The following is a 19,151-nucleotide window of genomic DNA, read 5'->3' as shown; positions in this document are numbered from 1 at the left end:
TCATTCTCCGCGCTAAACCAATGAAAACTCACACACGCTGGGCGACGCCATTTGTTATGGGCAAACGAGGGGGGAGGTCGAGGAGGAAGCGCTGCGCAACACGGCGCAAATACTTGATTGCAACACCAATGAGATGATTGTGTGTGAGGGTTCGTTCGAGGAGGATGCCTGCCCACGACAAATGACGACGGGGAGAACTTCAGACTTCTCTCACCACTTACATCACTCATCATTCCCCCTCCCCCCCCCCCTTCCCATGGTCTTCTCAAACGATATACTCGCAGAAAAAACTCATTTCTTGCTCATACACATTTTGCTTTCGAGCTCACACATTTTGTTCATGTATCACAAGCCATCCACAGCCCGAAGCTGTGTCTCATACATTTTTGGGCATCTCCCTTTTTTCTTCCTTGCATCTCTAATGTAGATTCCTCTTGCAGGGTACTCTGCTCCAAACCATACAAATACCCCTTACACAGACATCCCCAAATTGGTCCCAGTGCTTTTTATCCCTATATAAATTTAAACCCCTTCCTATAAATAAACGACTGCACAATATTTTTGTCTTCAAACATCTTTTATTCAAAATCCCTTCGAAGTACTACAACTAACAAAAATTCATCAGACCTCAGAGTTACCACAAAAAGCAAAGGCTACATGTACGAGAGAAAGTATCGTATATGAAAAAAATTTTATTGTACACATCTGTACATAAAAATAAAATTCTCTCGATGGGTATTTACAGTATTTACACGATGGACAGTCACGTATGTACACTGCGTGCAGAAGGACCCTGCCGTTAGACAGCCCCTGCTCCGGTACAGTTCTCGGGCCCCTGGACCAGGGACTTACCTTACAGACTTTTATAACGAATACCCCCCCTCAACAGCAATCACATGATAGAACAAAGCCCCGAAAGCTCATTACCGCGCTGCACGGGGGGCAACACAGTGAACCTGGGGTCAGGCGTGGGTGGCCTGAATTCTTCCTCCTCTTGTTCTACTTCCTCCTTGGGTTGGGCTTCTTCCTCCATCGGAGGAGCCGGAGACGGAGCTGCTGGAGATACGGGAGCCTGGATGCTTTCTGCCTTCACCTTGAGCACAATGCCGCCTGACCCTTTAACGACCACTTTAGGCTCCGACGGAGCTTCGTCTACAGGCATTTCATCCTGTCCTTCGCCTTCGCTAACCCCAAATTCCCCAAGGTTATCTATTATCACCACCGGATCGTCCGGCATCTCGTCTCCAACTTTTTCCGTTTTTATTGCCAACGGCTCATCACAAACCGTTTCCGGATCCGTCGGATCAGTCGCCGCCGATTCCGGCGCGGGCACCTCGTCTGGCTCGGCGGTGTCAGGTGGTTCTTCTTTTATGAGGGTGCCGCCTTCCACGACATCCATGGGCTTTTCTTCTTCTTCTTCTTCTTTTTCTTCCTCCTCCTTCTTCTCTTCCTTTACCACTTCTTCCGCAGGAGGAGGAGGAGGAGGAGAAGGCGGTGGACTGGGCGGTGCTTCCAAGGCCTGCAACCGTTGTCGCAAATTGGGGAACATGCTTACATGGGGCTGTTTTATGTTTGTTTCGAGGCAGCCCCCGGCCATTTCTTTTTGCCGTATCAGGATCGCCAGAGAGTGGATTTCTAGGGAATTTCTAGGGGAATAGGGAAGGACTTCCTTTCAATCCCCCCCCCAGCCCAATAGCCCATGTATTGCGAGCCACAAATGCCTAAATCACTTTTTCTGGAATTTATCTCGCACTTTTATTCGTTTGAACTAACGACGTTCCAAAAAGAAAAAAGAAAGAAAAAAAAAAAGAAACGGCAGCTGATGGAATTCATAGAAAAACAAAAAGGCAGGGAAGAAAACAAATTAATTTGGCAGGATCCTCTTCAGTTTCATGGAGAGTGTAGAGCGTGCATCTTTACGCATATCTGACATAGCCTCCCCATTAACCCTTTATGTATTCTCAACTTATTGGGTATTAAAACCCTGTCCTTGCTGGTTTTGAGTCTCCCTCTGACCCTGCTTTCCTCAGTCTCAAGGATACGTTTTGCCTGTCTCAAGCTACATTTCATCACTGTATTTCGTGCATTGTGCCTGCATTTGATCGTTGAATTCTTCTGAACACTGAGAAAAAATGACCTGGGCATTTCTAGGCGCTTCGGTTTCCAGTGAGCATCACATAACTTTTCCACTTATATTACTGACGAGCCTCCAAGAGCAATTTGAAATGCTCTAAAGATCCACCCTCAAAGACCAGTACCTGAGCCTCCAAGTACCAACCTATAACTATTTAGCAAAGCTGGCAAACTAGCTTCGAGATCAGAACAGAAACAGGATCTTAGTGGGATCTTTTAGAAGAGTACTTTATACTTTCTGTAATTGCCTCAGCATCCTGTTGACTGCTCAACAGATAACCAAGAAAGCTTTCCATGTACTTACTCTAACTTTCAATTCAAACCAGTGGCGAGGAGTCGATTAATAGTGGGACTCCATAATTTGTGCAATGTTGCAAATTTTCTAAATTTTCCCAATGCTACGCAGAATTGGTACAAAACCGTACTAAATGCAAGGTAGCTTTGTCCTTGCGGGCAAGTGACAGTGACATAGGGCTTCGGTCCTTGGCACACTGCTGTTGCACATCCCCGTGTAGAACAGGCACCACCGTTTAGGCAAAGCAAAGGTTCCTCCCCCACAAACAATCAGAAAGAATGCAATTTCTATGTACCCCACAATGCCTCTTTCATTCACATTGGACATTTACCTCTATATTAACATAAAGAACAAACATCAGCTAATGGCCCATTTCTGTGCAGCCATTTTTCTAACATGACGCTGAAAAAAAAAAACAAAAAAAAAACGTTGTGCCGGTTGTACAGAGGGACACGCATTCCCAGCTGGTTACAATACTTTTCCCGTTTGGAGCCAGATTGACATAGGCGCTTTTCGCCATTCACCGTGCATGCTTGGATGTGAGGGGGACAAAATTTTATTGCTTGGACACACGTAATCAGTGCAGTACTTATCAGAGGAGAGCAAAGTGTACGCATATCGCCCACAGTACATGCCAAGGAAATAGGCAACACTGCTGTAGACAAGGGTTTACTGTGCCACATTCCATCACAAGTAAGAAGCATGAAGTGATAAATTACCCTTTTGAAGTCTTCGTAGCAGGCCGGGTGGTAGATCTACCCGAGAGAGAGGGAGAAACGTCAATTACCGGCCACACGTTTAGCCTAGCGCTCGTCTACGCTTCTGACGCGACGGGCCGGAAAGGAATAACTTGCCTTCTCGTCGACGCGCACGGCGTCGCGGAAGTGCCACTCTTCTTCTTCCTCGACCCAGAAGAGTTGAAACGCCTCCTCGCACACGGCACAGCTCTGAACAGACAAGGGTAAAGCATTTGACCATGCACTCTTAGAACAGATCGTTGCGCAGAACGATATCGCTATCGCTCTTGATTTGTGGAAAGCGCGGGGTGACACCTTTTTCTGACAATTAACGTAGTGTCACAAAAAAGTTGTACACCTCCCACTTTCAACAAATCGGGGGAGAGAACGATGTCATTTGGGATGGCGGCTGGCTAGGAGAAATGAATCGAAAAATGTATTCCCTTTACCTGGAATTATTAGGCACTAGTTACGCAAACAGGCATTATTTATGCAATAACTAATTACTATTAGGTAAAGAAATGCGCTGTAAAGTATCTGGGGAAGAAAGGGGGGAAATCCATTCCTCCGACACTCATACATAAAAGGGGTGTGTCCTTGAAATCTCACCGTCTCATCCCCTGTAGCCTGAACGCTCTTGATCTCAACGGGAGAGTTGCTGTTCTGGTCCTGCTCCACGCTGGCTTGTTGCTCGAAGAAGCTCCGCGCTACATGACAACAAATGATGACCACTCCATGAGGAAACTGCATAGGGATTGCCACTCCTATGATATGCTTACCCCTTTCCTCGAGGTCTTCGATTTCCTCAAACTGAATCCAGTCCTTCAATCGGAAAATAATGGGACAGTTATAGTAGTGGTTCCATAATTCGCGGAGCAAGCATAAGAGCCTCAACACCCTCGGACAGTAGACACGCATACACCGCGTACACGACAATAAGAATTACCTCAACTTCGTAGAACCACTTCCGCGAGAAGGCCTTCCGAGCTCCGTCCTTGTCCCTGCGGTTGGTGCGGAAGTGCCAGTCCAGGTGCTGGCTGTACTTCTCGGACTTCTCGTCCGTAAAGCGTAGTCCGCAGGAGGCGCACTGTGTTCCAACGTGTAAGGCGCTGATCACACCAGGGTGTTTGCTGCGGAAGAGAAAAGGCAGAACACTATAGGGGGCATCCTGGGCAATGCACCTTTTCCACATTCGCGGACCACAGTCGGCATGTGCCGGCACAAAGGATCATAACCAGTCTTGGAGAGGGGTCGATGAGGGGGTGGTCCCCGGTGGTCCCCACTACCCACCACTCAGAGCCGTGTATTAAGGTCTGGCCATTAATGGGACTTGCATATACCTGAAGCTCCACCCACTTTTTCAGCTGTCTGATCAATGACGTCTGGAAATATGGGGTGCTATCGATCATCGGATCCTTACTATCTACCCCTCCATCCTACATGGGTGGTGCCATTTTGGGTGACAAGTGGATTGGATGGGATTGAAGATTTTTGAAAAATTTTGTAAAACTAGCGAATTTTTGTGTAAACTTGACGAACGCCATCTGACGACGCAAGGCATGTTGGGAATTGTCGTCTGCTGTCCGCTGCTGTTCCACTGTCTGTAGAACCACCTGCTGGTACACATCCTGTTGTCGGTATGATTTTTTTAAAATTGAATGTGACTAGTTGGAATAAAAATGGCACAAACGTTTATATCCATAAAATTCAATATTGTACAGCACAGCGCCATTTTTCTTATTTCATCGCGATTGCCGCGTTCACTAGGCACAACACCAACAACAAACTTATTTTTTCGGTTAGATATCGACAACGGAGCATAAGTTGAGACTGATTTTTGAGAAACTTGTAAGAGGATGTACGCCTGCAGCATAAAACCAGAGTAGGCTGCAAAAAATATTTTTCACGAAATTCCCACTTCACCGTGTTTCTTTTTGTCGCCATTTTGTGTGGCAGTCAGGTGTCATGGCAGCCCCCGTTGTAAAAAGCAAACCAATGAGAGTGCGATTTAGAGGACGAGCCTCTTTTTTGGGGCTCCTCTCAATTGCAAGACCACGTTTTAATACACATCTCTGCCACCACTACTCATTGAGCAACATGTATTGAATACAGAGATAACGTTGTCCAGTGCCCACGAGGTCATCAGCACCGCAGCGCATGCACATAAGCAATTACGAAAAAAAAGTGCACTCACATACGTTGTAGACATCACACATGGTCGCTTAGAGTCTTTAAGCAACATCATGGGGATGTGGTTCTTGACTAATGTTATGTGAAGGTAAGCTTTATCTTACCAAGGAAGCAACCTTTATAACGAAAATGCAGGAAGTTTGTGGAGCCGCAGCACATGCTTCATGAAACCGCAATAGACAACCATTACCATGAAGCGAAGTTGTCGGTAGGTTCAGACGTGGGGAGCATAGTGGTACGAGCGGGACTTTGGGAACCACCGTGTGGGAACTTACATTTTGAGCATGTCAACTTTCTGGAAGCTGAGGGGAGGTATCTTCTCCAGTTCTTTCTTCATGGCGGATTCTTGCGGAGCTGGACTGTCCTCTTTCTTGGGGTTGGCTTTCAGAATGCCTACGGCCACTAGCTTGGCAAACAGGTCGTCTACGTTCACCTCCAGTCCGGCGGGAGCCCCGCTCATGGCTGCGGAAACAACCACCACCAGGAGTTCATTATACGGTGCAATCCCGTTAATTTGAACTTCCGGATAATTAGAACCTTTCCGGAGGATACTTCGAGGGCACTTACGTGGAGCATTACTTGGAGGCAATTCAGCCGGCGGCTGGGCAAACTGTTGGGCTCCCACCACCATGGGAGGCGGGCCCCTCTGCATTGGCGGGGGGCCCAGTGGGGGACCCAGCATACGCGGGGGCATGGGAGGAGGTACGATTGGTGGTACGCCATCTAGCTGTGGACGAGCGGGGAAGTTGGGTCGCATGACCTCTCCACTGTAGTAGTAAGAGGTGAAAAATTAGATCCTGTTTTGTACATAAGCAGAGTCGACAGTCTCACCCCATTTGCTGCCTGTGTGGAAAGTCTTCTCTGAAGTAAGGCGGGTACTCCTTGCCAAAATTTGGCCGACTGCCCATCCCGCCTCCTCGTATTCCACGACCGTTTCTGAAGAGAAAAAGGGACTTCAAATAAGAGCAAAGCGCGGTAGGGTGCAACAGGGCGCGAGATCTAGGTGGTTGGGTATGGTAAGGAAGCTGTGAAGTGACAACAGCGAAATGTAGTAAATAAGCAGTGCAAAGGTATGGAGGGAAAAGAAGGTACTAATGTGGTAAAGTAGTAGTAACAACAAAGTGCGTGACTTAAAACAACTCTAGCACTCAGCAATATAGTAAGCGTTCAGTAAAATGGAAGGCTCGTGGAAGGCTATTTTTCTAGAGGTATTGAATATACGCATAAAAATTTATACTGCAGCTACAGACATGGCAAGTAAACACCTGCTCTCTGTACTATTACAAGTGCGCACAATGCACGTACAGCAGATAGGTTTAGGACTTCAAATACTATTACAAAATGTGAGCTGTCACAAAACGAGGATAGCAGAAGAACTTGATGTCACTTAACTTATTATTAATGTATATTAATAAATATATTTATTAATTTACAACCTATTAAATATTATTAGTAGTTTAGATATTTTTAGATATTAATAAATTTATTTATTTATTACGTATTATTCCAAATATTCCTAATACAGTATGTATTCCGTTATCTGGAACACTGGAACACATTTCACCAGAGGGATCAAATGACTAAAATGCCTGCATCAAAGCTCACCCAAAGCTGTTCCACTCGTTAGGTGGCCACCTGGGATGCATGCCAGCATCCTGAGGTACCTGAGGCTGCTGCTGCTGCTGCTGCTGTGCCACGGACCAGTTGGCTGGTCTCTCCTCGCCTGCACTGCCGTATCTTACCCAACCCTGTAAAGGTTTCATGGCCTTTCGCCGTCATTGCAGGAACAACGTCGTAGCAACACAACATGCGCAAGTTGGCCCTAAGCAGAGCCGGACGACCAGAATGCAACTTACGCTCATTTCCTGCGGAGGAGGTCGTCTGTCCGGACTTCCCACCTGTCCACTTTCCGAAAACGGACTGCCCGGAAGCTTCCTCAGGTCCACGTCCATCGCGGCGACGTCTGGCTGAGCAATTCTCCTCCCGGGTGGTTCGGGGGGCGGAGGAAGGTCTGGGGCGCCTGCAGACGGCAGATCGCACATTTTTGAAAAATCTACCGCGCACGTATTCGTGTAGCGTCCTTGGGCTTCTTCTTTCCGAGCTCGGGGACTCGTAGATTAAGGGCAAGTTAGATCTCACAAACCTCACCCGTTCACCAACTTGGCAGCTATAAAGTGGCAAACCTTACCACTCCCGCGCGGTGTCTCAACAAAAAAGAGCAACCTCTAAATTTAAAAAAATTTGGGGAACCGCACTTTACACAATGTATTTTGTCACACGTTACGGGAGGCTACTCACCTTCCTGAATGCCCAAAACTGGGTAGGGTGAGTTCCAGGGCGCATTCCTGCTATCAGACGCAAAGTTCCCCAAAGGCCCCCCGCTCCAGTCACCCCTCTACAACGACAGGAAGAATTAAGGTCAATTGGCAAAGGTCCAAACATAAAGCTGCGTTAACAGTGGGATATCGCACCATATTGCGAGGCATCGAGCGTCGGAACTGTGACAGTTTCTCCAGGTCTGCCATGATACGACGGTGCTGCTCTGGGTCAAGGCGTCCCAAGCGCAGCTGCTCTTCCGTCTGCTCCAGGAAGGCCTCCGGGTTGGCCAGCATTTGTTCCAACTGATGCCGCTCCCCACGTCCTATGACGTGACTGCGGAACCTGCGGAAAAACGAATTCAGAGCCCGACCGTTTGACATCGTCTCTCTCTCGTCCGCCGCGAAGGCTTTACCTTGGGTCTGACATGAGCCTGCGAAACAGGGGACGACCAAAACGGTCCACCGTCGGCTGCATACCGCCTCTGAAGCCACCATTGTGAGGCGCACAGCCTGCGTGTCATCACAAAAAAAAGCTTGTTAGTACGCTGTACCGTTAATGGGCACGCTCGAGGGGGACTGACCGGGAGGGGGTCGGAAGTGTTGTTCCCTACCATCCATATTTTCCCTGGCCGGACGCAGCGGGCTCTTGAACTCGTCCGGGTGAGCTGCCTTGTACTGTGCCCAGCCTCTGGCAGAATTTTCTGGCCTCCTGTAGTCAAAATCGCCCAGGGGATTGTTGTTGTTGCTGCTGATGCTGCAAAAGTCAGTCTGCAACTCACATCTGATACTCTCACACTTAAGGGAGCATGGAAAGTACTTGGAACATACATAATATTTTAGCGCACGGTACAAACACGTTACTACCTTCAGGAACCATAGTGCAAAATACTTCCTTTGGGAAGCACGAATTTCCCGAGAAAATTAGCTTACAAGAATGCGCACAGCGGTGGTGATCACGGCAACGTTCCATCTGTGTGCGAGGCATTCACCAGAAATGGTGTCAGCTCCGGGCAGGATTTCACACAGTATGTAGCGTATTTATCCGCATAATTTGCGCAACCCCAGTTTGGCACGAAAAATGACGAGAAAATTAAAAAAATTGCGTAATCTGCGCAGCCACATTTTTGTACGTGAATATCTGGCCCCTAATACTGGCTACTAATAATAAATGTGTTAATGTAAATACGTTACTCAATTACTGTCTATTCGCACGAGCGACATTCCCCCCGGAAGCGGTAGATGCGAAAAGCGTCCATGTGCTGCTGCCACGTGAGCAGGGAATATCCTGCTACACAGCCACAAGATATTCCGTTGCAGACGACAGGAAAGCACGCCGACGGTGTCGTCTGCTAAGCGTCGTCTGCTAAATGCACAGTTCGCCACTCCCGGTGATCCGCACCGTTGTGAATGCTCAACATAACGCGGGACGGAACTTCAGCTTTGTGAGGAGTTTTTTTGTTTTTTTTTTCTTCCCACTAGAATATTCCGTGAGTATGTCGCTCATGTGAATACAGGGTTAGCACCACGCCACAGCTGTTAGAACCCACCTGTCGCTCCCCTTGACCTTCTTTTGCGGAGGTTCCTCGCGCACCCCACCCCCGTGGTCCTCCCTCGACAGCAGTACCCGCATGTCCACATCTCCCATCGGCTCCTTCTCGGGCGCTTCCGCGGATCTTCCGCCCTTTCCCCTCCGCTTCTTGTTCCTCCCCGGGGAAGACGACGAGATGGAGGACTTGCCCGACGAAGACGACGACCTGTGCCTGTCGTCTCGGTCGTCCGACTTGCGCGACTTGTTGGGCGAGGTCTTGGAAGACTTGAGCGGGTCGTTCTCCGACCCCTTCTTGCTCTTTTCGGACACCTTCGGAATGCGAAACTTTTTGTTCGGGGAAGAGGCGGTGGAGTTGTTTGTCATTTTGTTCTTGCTTTCTGCCGGGGCTTCGGGCTCTGTGGACGAGGAGTTGGGCGTTGGACACTGGTTGGGTGGCAAGGAGTCTGTAGTCACTGTGGCTCGCTGCAGGCGGGGATCTCTCATGGCCTTTCCAATAAGAAAAAAAGAAGGTGCTGGTCAAGTCGAGAAAGGCCTACTGACACGTTTAATGGCTCAGCAGTATATCGTGCAATGTGTGTTGTACGGGGGACAGACATGTTTGCTCTTGAAGGAGCATTGAAGGATGGTAGTTGATACAGTGGAATTCGAACCCTACGGTCAGATCAATTGCACCTAGAGATAAAAAATTTCTGGAAATTTTGAATCGCTCGGAAAAACAAAAAAGAAACGTTTTTTTCTTTTGGGTTTTTTCCAGAAAAATTGGAATAAATGGAAACAAATGCGATTACTGCCGAGTCGAAGCATTGCCGGCCAAACCACAGCATACAATGAGCTAGAAGCTTTTGTAGTGTTCATCCTCTAGGCATAAATGCGGAGCAGAGCATCCCATGAGACTGCTGTCTACTCAGCGATGGGTAACTGGAACAACCCGTCCACTTCGACCAGAACTCCGACATTACGTGAACGCGAGGGCGATCGCTTGGAGCAGCCAGACAGAGCTCTAAAGGTGGTGGTTGTTGGCAGATTAGAGGCATCTAAGGCACTGTTGGCGGGTTGGAACGCATCGAAGGCACGAAAATTTACATTTTTGAATTTTGTTGTCCGGAAATTTTGGGCTATTTTTCCAGAGACAAAGAAAAAAAAAAAATTGTTTCCCCCCCAATATTTCCGTTTTTTTCCGGGGCTTCATATCTCTAGTTGCACCCTCAATTGCCTCAGCTGCTACTACTTTACTCAGACCATAGTATACATTGTCGCTGTGGCAATAAATATCATAGGCCTCGGACATCACAGCAATTAATGTGTTGGAAATACAGGCTCATCGTCAATATCAAATTATACGCAGCTTGCACAACTTGCACTGCGCCATTAAATCACACTCCAGGTTCCTACGACACCCACCGGCTGAGGGTGCTGAAGTCGTGCGGTCGGGGCCCCCATACCAGGTTCCGCAGGCGTTGCCGAAGTCTTCTGCTGCTGCTGCAGGGACTTGAGCAGTTGCTGTTAGAGCAAGGGCAACGTGTTATTGTGCACATGAGGGCCTGAAATGGCACTCCTGCTTCTACATGACTTGTTCTGGCACACAACCTGCTAGATAGGTTGTACTTTAGAGGATAGTAGCGATACATTTTGTACTCGAGCTCTCATTGTGATATTTGTGCACGAGCAGCACATTATCCCATGGGATACATGTAGTTACAAAAATGAGAAATTGATTGTCATCGTTGTTCCACGTGCTTTGATGGGCGCTATGTAGTTGATGGCGTCTGCTATGGTAGTCTGTCCGCTTCTGCGATCAATTGCTGTCTTGTGCCATGGCAGTGTGCCTGCTCTAGCCCGTTAAAAAATTCAAATTTAAACTGTTCGATTATAATGCATATTCCATGGGTGCAGCACCCCAAGCAGATAATGTGGATGGGGACCCGGCATAGGGAGTTACAACTTTCGTGGCAAAATGTAATTTTAATAAGTTGTAATTTGCAAGATGTGACAATGAAAGACAAGTTGTACGTAAATGCACACAAACCTGAAACAGAGTTTACAAATTTCGATTATAAAGTTGGTGTCCTTGTCAGACATGAACCAAGTCTGTGTGACACAGGACGTTCACTGTTTTTTTTTTTTTCTAGTGAAACCAACAGCCAAGCGACCTTGGGAGGTGAGGTATTGCAACTTTGTACCTTCTACCTAGTCTCGGGTTTTTAAGTTATGGATCTATACCACCAGCTCGCTTGCTACCTCTCTATCTTCTCGACCAAGTCACAAAGTCAAAAGAAATACATGTAGAGAAAAAAAAAAACGGATCCATCTTCAAGGCTACACATATTGCTTTAGTCCATCAAGAAAAGCTTTTCCTTTGGGTTCTGACATCAATAGTGATGACAGTTCAGTGTGTGTTATGGTGCAGAAGCAATACAGTTTTGCTCCGAGTCATTTGACATTATGGCTGCGGTAACGGCTGTTTCTTTTCATCCGTTAGGTTACGGTTGGGTTGGGATACAGGTTGTATGCGCGTCAATATGGTAATCAAAGCAAGAAATCCTTACTAGGCATATTCTGCGCTGCTCCTGCATGGACAAGAGGATATGCAATCATACGAAGGCAATAACCCTCACTACATGCTTACTAAACACACAGGCACACGTCAAGAGTCGAACTGCATATTTCTCGAGATATGCACATATATGTAAAAAAAAAAGCCTAAAAACATGAATAGCAAAGAATATGTGTATCTTCTAGTGTTTTAAAATAATAATTTGTATAACGACTGCACTTTTTCCACCAAAGTTTACGGGGCGAAGAAGGGCCAGAAGCGCAGGATGATAGACTGAGGCATACTTTTGCGCATCTTTATGGCCTCCTCAACCAATCAATAAGCCTTCTATGTGAACTTCGGGTTCAACAAGGACACCTCGGGAAGTGCTAAAGGTCTAAAACATAAAGGTCTCCTTTGCGTTTATTCGCCGTGAGACAACTGGTGCGGTTCATTATCAACAAAGGAGAACAGGATGTTATGGTTTCTGGGCAGGTCACGCTAGTCCGTCTCTTTCAAGGACACTTACACCTTTTCACTGTAGAAGAAGCAGTAGGGCTGGCCTAATAAAGTTATTAATCAGTGTTGAAACAGTAATGGCAGTAAGTTGAACGCAGGGTCTCCTCGTGTCGAAACATGCGGTTGTAGGTAGTAAAACAATGGTGTACCTCAGCCTCCTGCTTCTGCTTCATCTGCTGCTGCTGCTGGAGGTGCATCTCCAGCTGCATCTTCTGCTGCTTCAGAGCAAAGAACTCCTGTTGTTTCTGCAGCAGCAGCCTCTGGATCTGTTCACCCTCGTTCGGTGCAGCGGCCTTGCAGGTAAATAAAAGTAGAGTTCCAGAGAGTTTACAAAATACACGTTTGAAGCATGCACCAGGGAGGATGTCATGAGCAAGTTCCGGAGAAATAGTTTCAAAATCCAATAAATTCCGAGCAATTAATTCAGCTCCAAGGTACCGCGCGCATGAAGTAACAGAGTTGCAAACACTAGAGAGGCAAATGACTATGGTCTGTGCATAGTGTACCGCACAAAAGTACGAGATATATGTAATACATAGATTGCATGCATGCTGTATTATACTTCACATAATTACTACACGTGTAGTACATGATGGTGTGCTTAGCATAATTGGTACACGTAAGGTACGGCATTCGAAAGAAACACTTTCGAGGAGCTCACCCAAAAGAATCTGTTAAGCACAAAGAACACTAATACAGCGGACAAGTGTTACCAAAAATGGAGGCAGGCTCATATTATGCAACAATTAGGAATGGTGTTGCTTTGACAGGCATGCACAATAAGACATGCCAGGAACTTTTTTTAAAAAAATCTAGAGAACACTTCATTGAAGTCCAGCCAGGTATTTTTTTGTTTTGTTTTTTCTTATGTGCTGATAAAAACAACCGGAGGGACTTCAACAGAAATTGGGAACTGATGATGAGATGATAAGTATGAACAGGATAGAGGAGCTGCCAAGGGCAAAAAATAGACAAATTTACCTTCGGAGGCGCCTCACTGGAGGCCCTCGGCAGCAGCAAATTTACGCTAGGAAGCTTAGGGGAATCCACAGCATTTTGCTCCATGGGCTACAAACACAACGCACACATGTAGGTTTATACGGGTCACCCAAGCGCACGTACGTGCATGCTAGGGATGTCACAATTTTTTTAAAAATAATAATTATAATTTTATTTAAATTAATATAATTTTGTCATAATTTTTATTATTATATGTCACAATTATTTTTTTTTTCACTGTCTAACCTCCTTGCTCGCTCCGTTCGACAAAGTTTACAACTCTTAGCCACATTCGTCCAGTTTCGCAGACTCGACCTCTCCGATTAAGAGTTACGAATACTGTTTATCTACGCGGGTTTTAGAAATAAAAATGGTGAGTTTAAAGCTGGATGTTGTGAATAAACGCTACGCACAGAAAAATATTATAAATATTGGTCGCGCAAAAATTATCTTTGCACAGCACCAACGGAGCTCGCTGGATGGTACCCTTATGTGTTCCAGGGTTTCCATTGCTTTAATACGAGCCGAAGTAAACGCAAGAGACACACAGCAAAACCTGCATCATCATAGTCCAAAAGTAACAGCAATATGTCTCGAGTCATAGAACTTGGGCTCCCACCTCTAGGAAGGAGACAGATGCGTATGCACGATAAAACTGAACCTCGAGGAACTTTCACAATTTTTCTGATGCGCAAATTTCCGGACCTTTTTCAAACTTGAACCACGGCAGGTTTGTGAGATCACTAGCACACACATACGTTGCAGACTTCTCGCGGTCATTTTCATGGGAAAAGTTGATTATACAAGGGTTGATCAAGGTTGACCGAGACCTTCATTTCTTCAAATACAGTGGAAAATTCAAGAAGCACCAAACCAAACTATGCTGCTTTTTTTTTTTTTTTCAAAGTGTTCACCGTACGCATCTGGGTTTAAAGGGCGTGGAGGAAAACCTCCCAGCACATTTCACCCAGTACTGCTACCGTCAAATTTGCCACATTAGGCCAGGCATTATGAAGAAGAATGGCTGTTCTGGACAACATCTTTCTTGCGAATTGCGTTTCACACGGCACCCTTTATCAATGTGCACTGGGCATTAATTGCGACCCCTTGCTCCCAGAAGTCCACACGGATGACACCCTGGACGTTTCAGAAGAGAGTTCCCATGAACTTCCCAGCAAAGAGCTGCATCTTGCTTTTGTTTGGCGGCGGGGAAGCCTTACGTTGCCATTCCATGCTGCTTCTTTTTGTCTCTGGGGTAAAATGATGCATCCTGGTTTCATCATGTGTGATGAGTGATTGCAAAAATTCGTCCCCCTTGGGTTGTAACCATCTCAGCAGCTGCTCGCGGACTGCCATGCGCGCTCCCCCCTGGTCATAACTTAGGTGTCAGCGAACCCATCTTGCACAGACTTTGTGGAACAGTAAGTGTTCATGAATGATGATCTGCACACTTCTGACACTAATATTACGCTGATCTGCAACGTCCCGAACAATTACTCGCCATCGCCAATTCTTGAAGGTGGCTCGCTCAACACTTGTGATGGTCACTGGCGTGAGTCACCATATCCCGTCCTTCGACAAACTGTCTACACCATTCGTACACCCTTTCTCTCGACATCATTTGTTCCCCATAGTGTGCCTGTAATCTTTGCAAAATCTCAGCTGGTTTGGATAGCTGCACATGCCGGTGACCCCGAGAAAGATTGCAAATAGTCCCGCAGGTTTTATTCAATTACATTTGCTCACTGATTTTTCTCGAGCAAAAGCCTCGGTCAACCTTGAACGACCCTTGTATCCAATAATTCACCGTAGGCAACATCACTGGACAAAATGTCACATGGTCACAGAATGACCAGGTATCATCAACGAATGTAAGCATAATGCACTGCACTTGATTGACCAAAACAATGTGACAATGACATCTGCTTAGAGCAGCATGCACGGCCTTTTAGAGTAGAAGCATTCTGCAGACTAGCAGTAGTACTAGTATAGTTCTGTATTTCAGGAAGGATTTTTTGTTGTGAAAGGATGTACAACAAATATTGCACATTTTGGCAAAGAACAAGTTATTCTGACGCCTGGGTACGCTCGTTCATTCGATTCAGACATGGAATTGAACGTAGAGTTCTATAGTCAAATCTTGCATACAAGGACCTTGTTAACTGCGGGACCCCTATATGTATATTGTAACCTCTTGTATCATATTATTTTTGTCAGATAAATCTGAAATCTGAAGGAATATATGCTTCTAACTGAATATATTTTAAAATTTTTACACTAAAATTCTGTAAGAGACTGTTCGATAAATTCAAAATAATTTTAAGGAATCCCAAATGTAATTTCCGCAACATGGCGTGCTTGCACATAATCTTAAAATATCTAATCTAAAGTATCTTAAGTATCTCGCATCTAATCTTACATCTGATCCACTGTCGAAAGAATTTTACAGTGCAATGTTTGCTGTGTGCCTTCCAACCATACTAATCATTAGAGCCCCTAGCTTTCTGTGAATCCGCGATATTGGGCCTGTCTCGCGGAACTTGCCATTCGTGGAACCCTCAGAATTGCGCCTGTTTAGCAGAATATTCAATATATTACAGAACTATGTAAGGATTTCAATCGATCTGCAAACATTTTCGCAACATAAATCTGAGCAGTCGCGACTGCAATGCCTGCGACTGATACTGCTGGCACTTGCACGGCTGAACGTGCCGCGACGGAAGAAAATTTTACGAGACAAATTGTCAGCGTTGAGTCTAACTTTCTTTGTGCAATGAAAAGTCATGAAGGGCTGGAAAAGCGCACGGGACGAGTTGGAAAGCGAGATCTTGGGAGAATGTTGACGTTACTTTATTTATTTATTCTTGTTTTCTCCTGGCCGTGGAATCCCACAGACTCGTAAATCGTGCATCGCAGAAGCGTTAACTTTTCCACTGCAGAAAGCTAGGGGCTTTACTAACCACCACACGCCCACGCTCAGACCCTTCCTTTTACGAGCCATCGAGGCTCGCAAAAGTGGAAATTAAAAAACTGCAGAGGCATACCGCCTTGGATTCCAGGAACTTGGGATTAATATGGATGGCTGGTTGCTGCTGTGGCGGCTTGGCCAGGATGGGCCAGGCCGGGTCCATGCTCTTCACCCGTTGGTCCAGGCCATACAGCTTCTTGTTAGGGAACAGCTCCGTCCATGTCTGCCGGAGCTTGAACAGTTGAAGTCTCGTTTTCTCGTCCCCCTGCAGACACATACCTCAACCTCACTTCACCAGGGAGTAACAACCCTAAACACTACTGGATCAGCATCATGGGGCACACAGCCCTCACGGCACGGAAGCATCAACTGGTTCGTCTGGGCGCTGCCAGCAGTACCACAGAGTTTAGCACTGCACGGGCATAGACCTATCCGCTCGGGACGTGACGCAAAGTTTTACCCGGTTGCCGAGATATGTCCCTTCAAACAACCAGATTGTGCGAAACAGAACTGGCGAAAAAAAAAGACGACTGCCAAAATTGGGCCCACAAAAAATTCTCAAGCTGCGCTCTTCCCCGAGAAGACAGTCGGAGCAACTGCAATACCCGAACCAACCGGCTGGGTTTCTATGCCAGCCCGTGCAGTGGGTTCCGTTAGACGCGACGTTGTCATAGCATACGATGACCCTGGAAGGTCAACTTGAAGGAGGTCACTGGGCAGAAATTTAGAAAAAAGTCTCGCCGGGTCCCATATGGGACAGAACTTGCGACTTAAAAGGGACGGTCACATCCGTTTCAGTCAATTTCAAAGCTACGGTGTCATTTTATTCCCCGTGGACCACAGACCACGGTGCCGAAAAATATCCCGCACGGAAGAGCGGCGTAGTTTGACGGTTCTTTGACGGAATATGTGACGAGAGCGGACGTCCAGATGTTGAGTGCGTGCCAGAATTCCCCTCTGCAAAAACGAGAAAGCGTCACTCCCTAAGAACCAATCAGAACACGGCCTCAAGGTCGTCTCACACAGTTACAGCCGTCCTATCACTCCTCCGGCTGGAAAGAGACGCCACGCCGCCGGAGTGTCTGCAGCTGAGGGAGCAGCGCTGATCTTTAAGATTTATCGAATTTTTTAGCACTTTTTCGGACGAAAAAATTAGCCAGGTAGAGTGCCGGCCGATGCCAAACATAAGCGGTATCGCTTTCATAAGTGGGTTTCCGGATGAGACCGACCTTTTAAGGAGAGCAAACGTAACCACGAAAACAGCGTGATGCAATGATTTTTCTTCCTTGTGGTTTATTGGAAACATAACAAAGATCATAAAACGAGAAACGCATCACTGCTACCATCGGGAAAGAATGGATAACAAAAACTCCCCTCCTATCACTTTCGTCGAACGCAAGTTTTCTACTGTGCAAGGTGGTGCAATTGTTATCACAGTACGCTACATTGTTAGAGACCCAGAGAGCAAGCCCGCCCAAAATTTGCAATCTCTATTTCATTGAGCTTGCACAGCCGGATTTCATGAAATGAAGCTGACTTTGAAGCAAATTTTGCCGGACGACTAAACAAGAGGTTCCGGAGTGACAGTCCGACGTCTCTTGAGCGGACCTGCTCTTCTCTGCCAAAGTTCAAGTTCTTGCTGACCTTTTCGAATACGTTGCAAAAGTTGGATACGACGTTCTGCGTGAATAAGGCGCAGTAGGCACCCCCCACATTCTTCATTATGGAATCTATTAGGTATAGCACTGGGAGCTTCATTTCTATGGGTACCTAGAAGAAAGAAGCGAAATTAGAACGAAGTAGGAAAAAACTTGACTCACCGAGCCTCTTCCGCAGAAATGGGCTTCCCAATGGGTTGCCCAAAATGAGGTTCCCTAACCTCGGGTAGCCGTGTCCCCCTTCAGGTTTGAGCCCTCGTGCAATATTTTTAACAAAACACGCGTAGAAATGTTGCGATACATGGCCCACATGGTAGTAAGAAACATTCAATGTGCCTTCAACAGTTTATTGTACGATGTACATTTGTGGAATACATTTACTTGAAATCAGTAAAAAAATAAGTAAATAAATAAGGCGGTCACAAACCATGTCGAAAATTCTATACAAGAAAAGTTAACCTTTCCATTTTCGCCAACTGGCTTTTCGTGCCAACGAAGCCCCAAAGCACTTTTTTTTTTTTTCATTCCATAAATTATGAAACGAAAAAATTCGTTTTCCCGATTTCTGGCGGTAACAAGCAGTGCAACAAGTTAGACGGAAAAAATAGAATTTTCGAGGAAGTAGGTCAAATATAGACGCTCCGCGAATATCAGTGAAGCGCGAAACGAATACATTTTTCGTACTTTTGCAAAATGGGGATATCCGACAGTCCCTGTTCGTTTTACACGTTAGAATTAGTCTTCAGAAAAGCTGCCGGTGAGACATAATCCTGTGATGTGTAGACGATATGGCCTGTTACCATATTGCCAATTTTGAACGACGTAGGTTACAAGCGAACGAATAGGAGACATCTGTATTAAAGTGAACCTTCTGCAAGTGCTCCTCTATGGTTCTGACGATCCTGGGCGCCTGCTCGATGTTTTCTTCTGCCAGCATCGTGAGCATGTTGATTAGAGGCTTGCTGTTGAACTGCAGATCTCGTAGAGACTCCTTGTACTCTGTACTCACGTCCTCTTCCATGGTGACTATGTGAGGTATTCAGTATACGCAATACAACAGCCCTAGAAGTACAAATTAATCAACCTAAAATTTTGTCGAGTTACATATTAATTCTCACAACGGCTTCCACACTCGAACAAAATGGCGTACGCGAATGCCTGCTCAAACGAAGGAACGAGGTTCCGGTTAGTGGGCGCGTTGATTGGACGAAAATTGTCTCAAACATGAAAAATAATTGCTGCCATAAAAACG

The 19,151-nt window shown here is 46.3% G+C and overlaps 1 protein-coding gene across 4 annotated transcripts; it reads right to left on the bottom strand.

Annotated features, from left to right (window-relative positions):
* Window positions 1-672: 672 nt before the first annotated feature.
* LOC135395014 (pre-mRNA cleavage complex 2 protein Pcf11-like) lies at window positions 673-19,071 on the bottom strand. 4 transcript variants are annotated; one of them, XM_064626179.1, is made up of 23 exons: window positions 18,768-19,071; window positions 17,886-18,011; window positions 16,318-16,506; window positions 13,256-13,342; window positions 12,424-12,567; window positions 11,769-11,789; window positions 10,624-10,722; window positions 9,221-9,708; window positions 8,285-8,427; window positions 8,087-8,183; window positions 7,827-8,016; window positions 7,654-7,750; window positions 7,212-7,375; window positions 6,961-7,103; window positions 6,187-6,291; window positions 5,923-6,122; window positions 5,631-5,817; window positions 4,112-4,295; window positions 3,945-3,987; window positions 3,775-3,872; window positions 3,283-3,375; window positions 3,148-3,183; window positions 673-1,519 (listed from the first exon to the last, which is right to left on the bottom strand). In XM_064626179.1, exons 1-23 carry the CDS (start codon window positions 18,918-18,920, stop codon window positions 893-895), a joined length of 3,714 nt encoding a protein of 1,237 aa, XP_064482249.1. In that variant the 5' UTR covers window positions 18,921-19,071; the 3' UTR covers window positions 673-892. The 4 variants fall into 4 exon arrangements, with proteins under 4 accessions (XP_064482249.1, XP_064482247.1, XP_064482248.1 ...); XM_064626177.1 differs by having other exon boundaries at window positions 8,255-8,427; window positions 18,768-19,070; XM_064626178.1 differs by lacking the exon at window positions 11,769-11,789 and having other exon boundaries at window positions 8,255-8,427; window positions 18,768-19,070.
* Between the last annotated feature and the right edge of the window lie 80 nt (window positions 19,072-19,151).

The sequence above is a fragment of the Ornithodoros turicata genome, chromosome 5, assembly GCF_037126465.1.
Source record: "Ornithodoros turicata isolate Travis chromosome 5, ASM3712646v1, whole genome shotgun sequence".
NCBI classification, from domain to species: domain Eukaryota; kingdom Metazoa; phylum Arthropoda; class Arachnida; order Ixodida; family Argasidae; genus Ornithodoros; species Ornithodoros turicata.
Note: the sequence above shows the minus strand (reverse complement) of the source record. Positions and strands in the feature narration are given on the sequence as shown.

Bases quoted from the DNA above. Each gene is read 5' to 3' on its own strand.
- LOC135395014 (XM_064626177.1), bottom strand. From the start codon at position 18,920: ATGGAAGAGGACGTGAGTACAGAGTACAAGGAGTCTCTACGAGATCTG. The intron at 16,507-17,885 runs GTCAGCAAGAAC...ATGTGTCTGCAG, and splicing joins TTTGCAACGTATTCGAAAAG to GGGGACGAGAAAACGAGACT. The intron at 9,709-10,623 runs GTGGGTGTCGTA...CTTATTGGAAAG, and splicing joins GACTTCAGCACCCTCAGCCG to GCCATGAGAGATCCCCGCCT.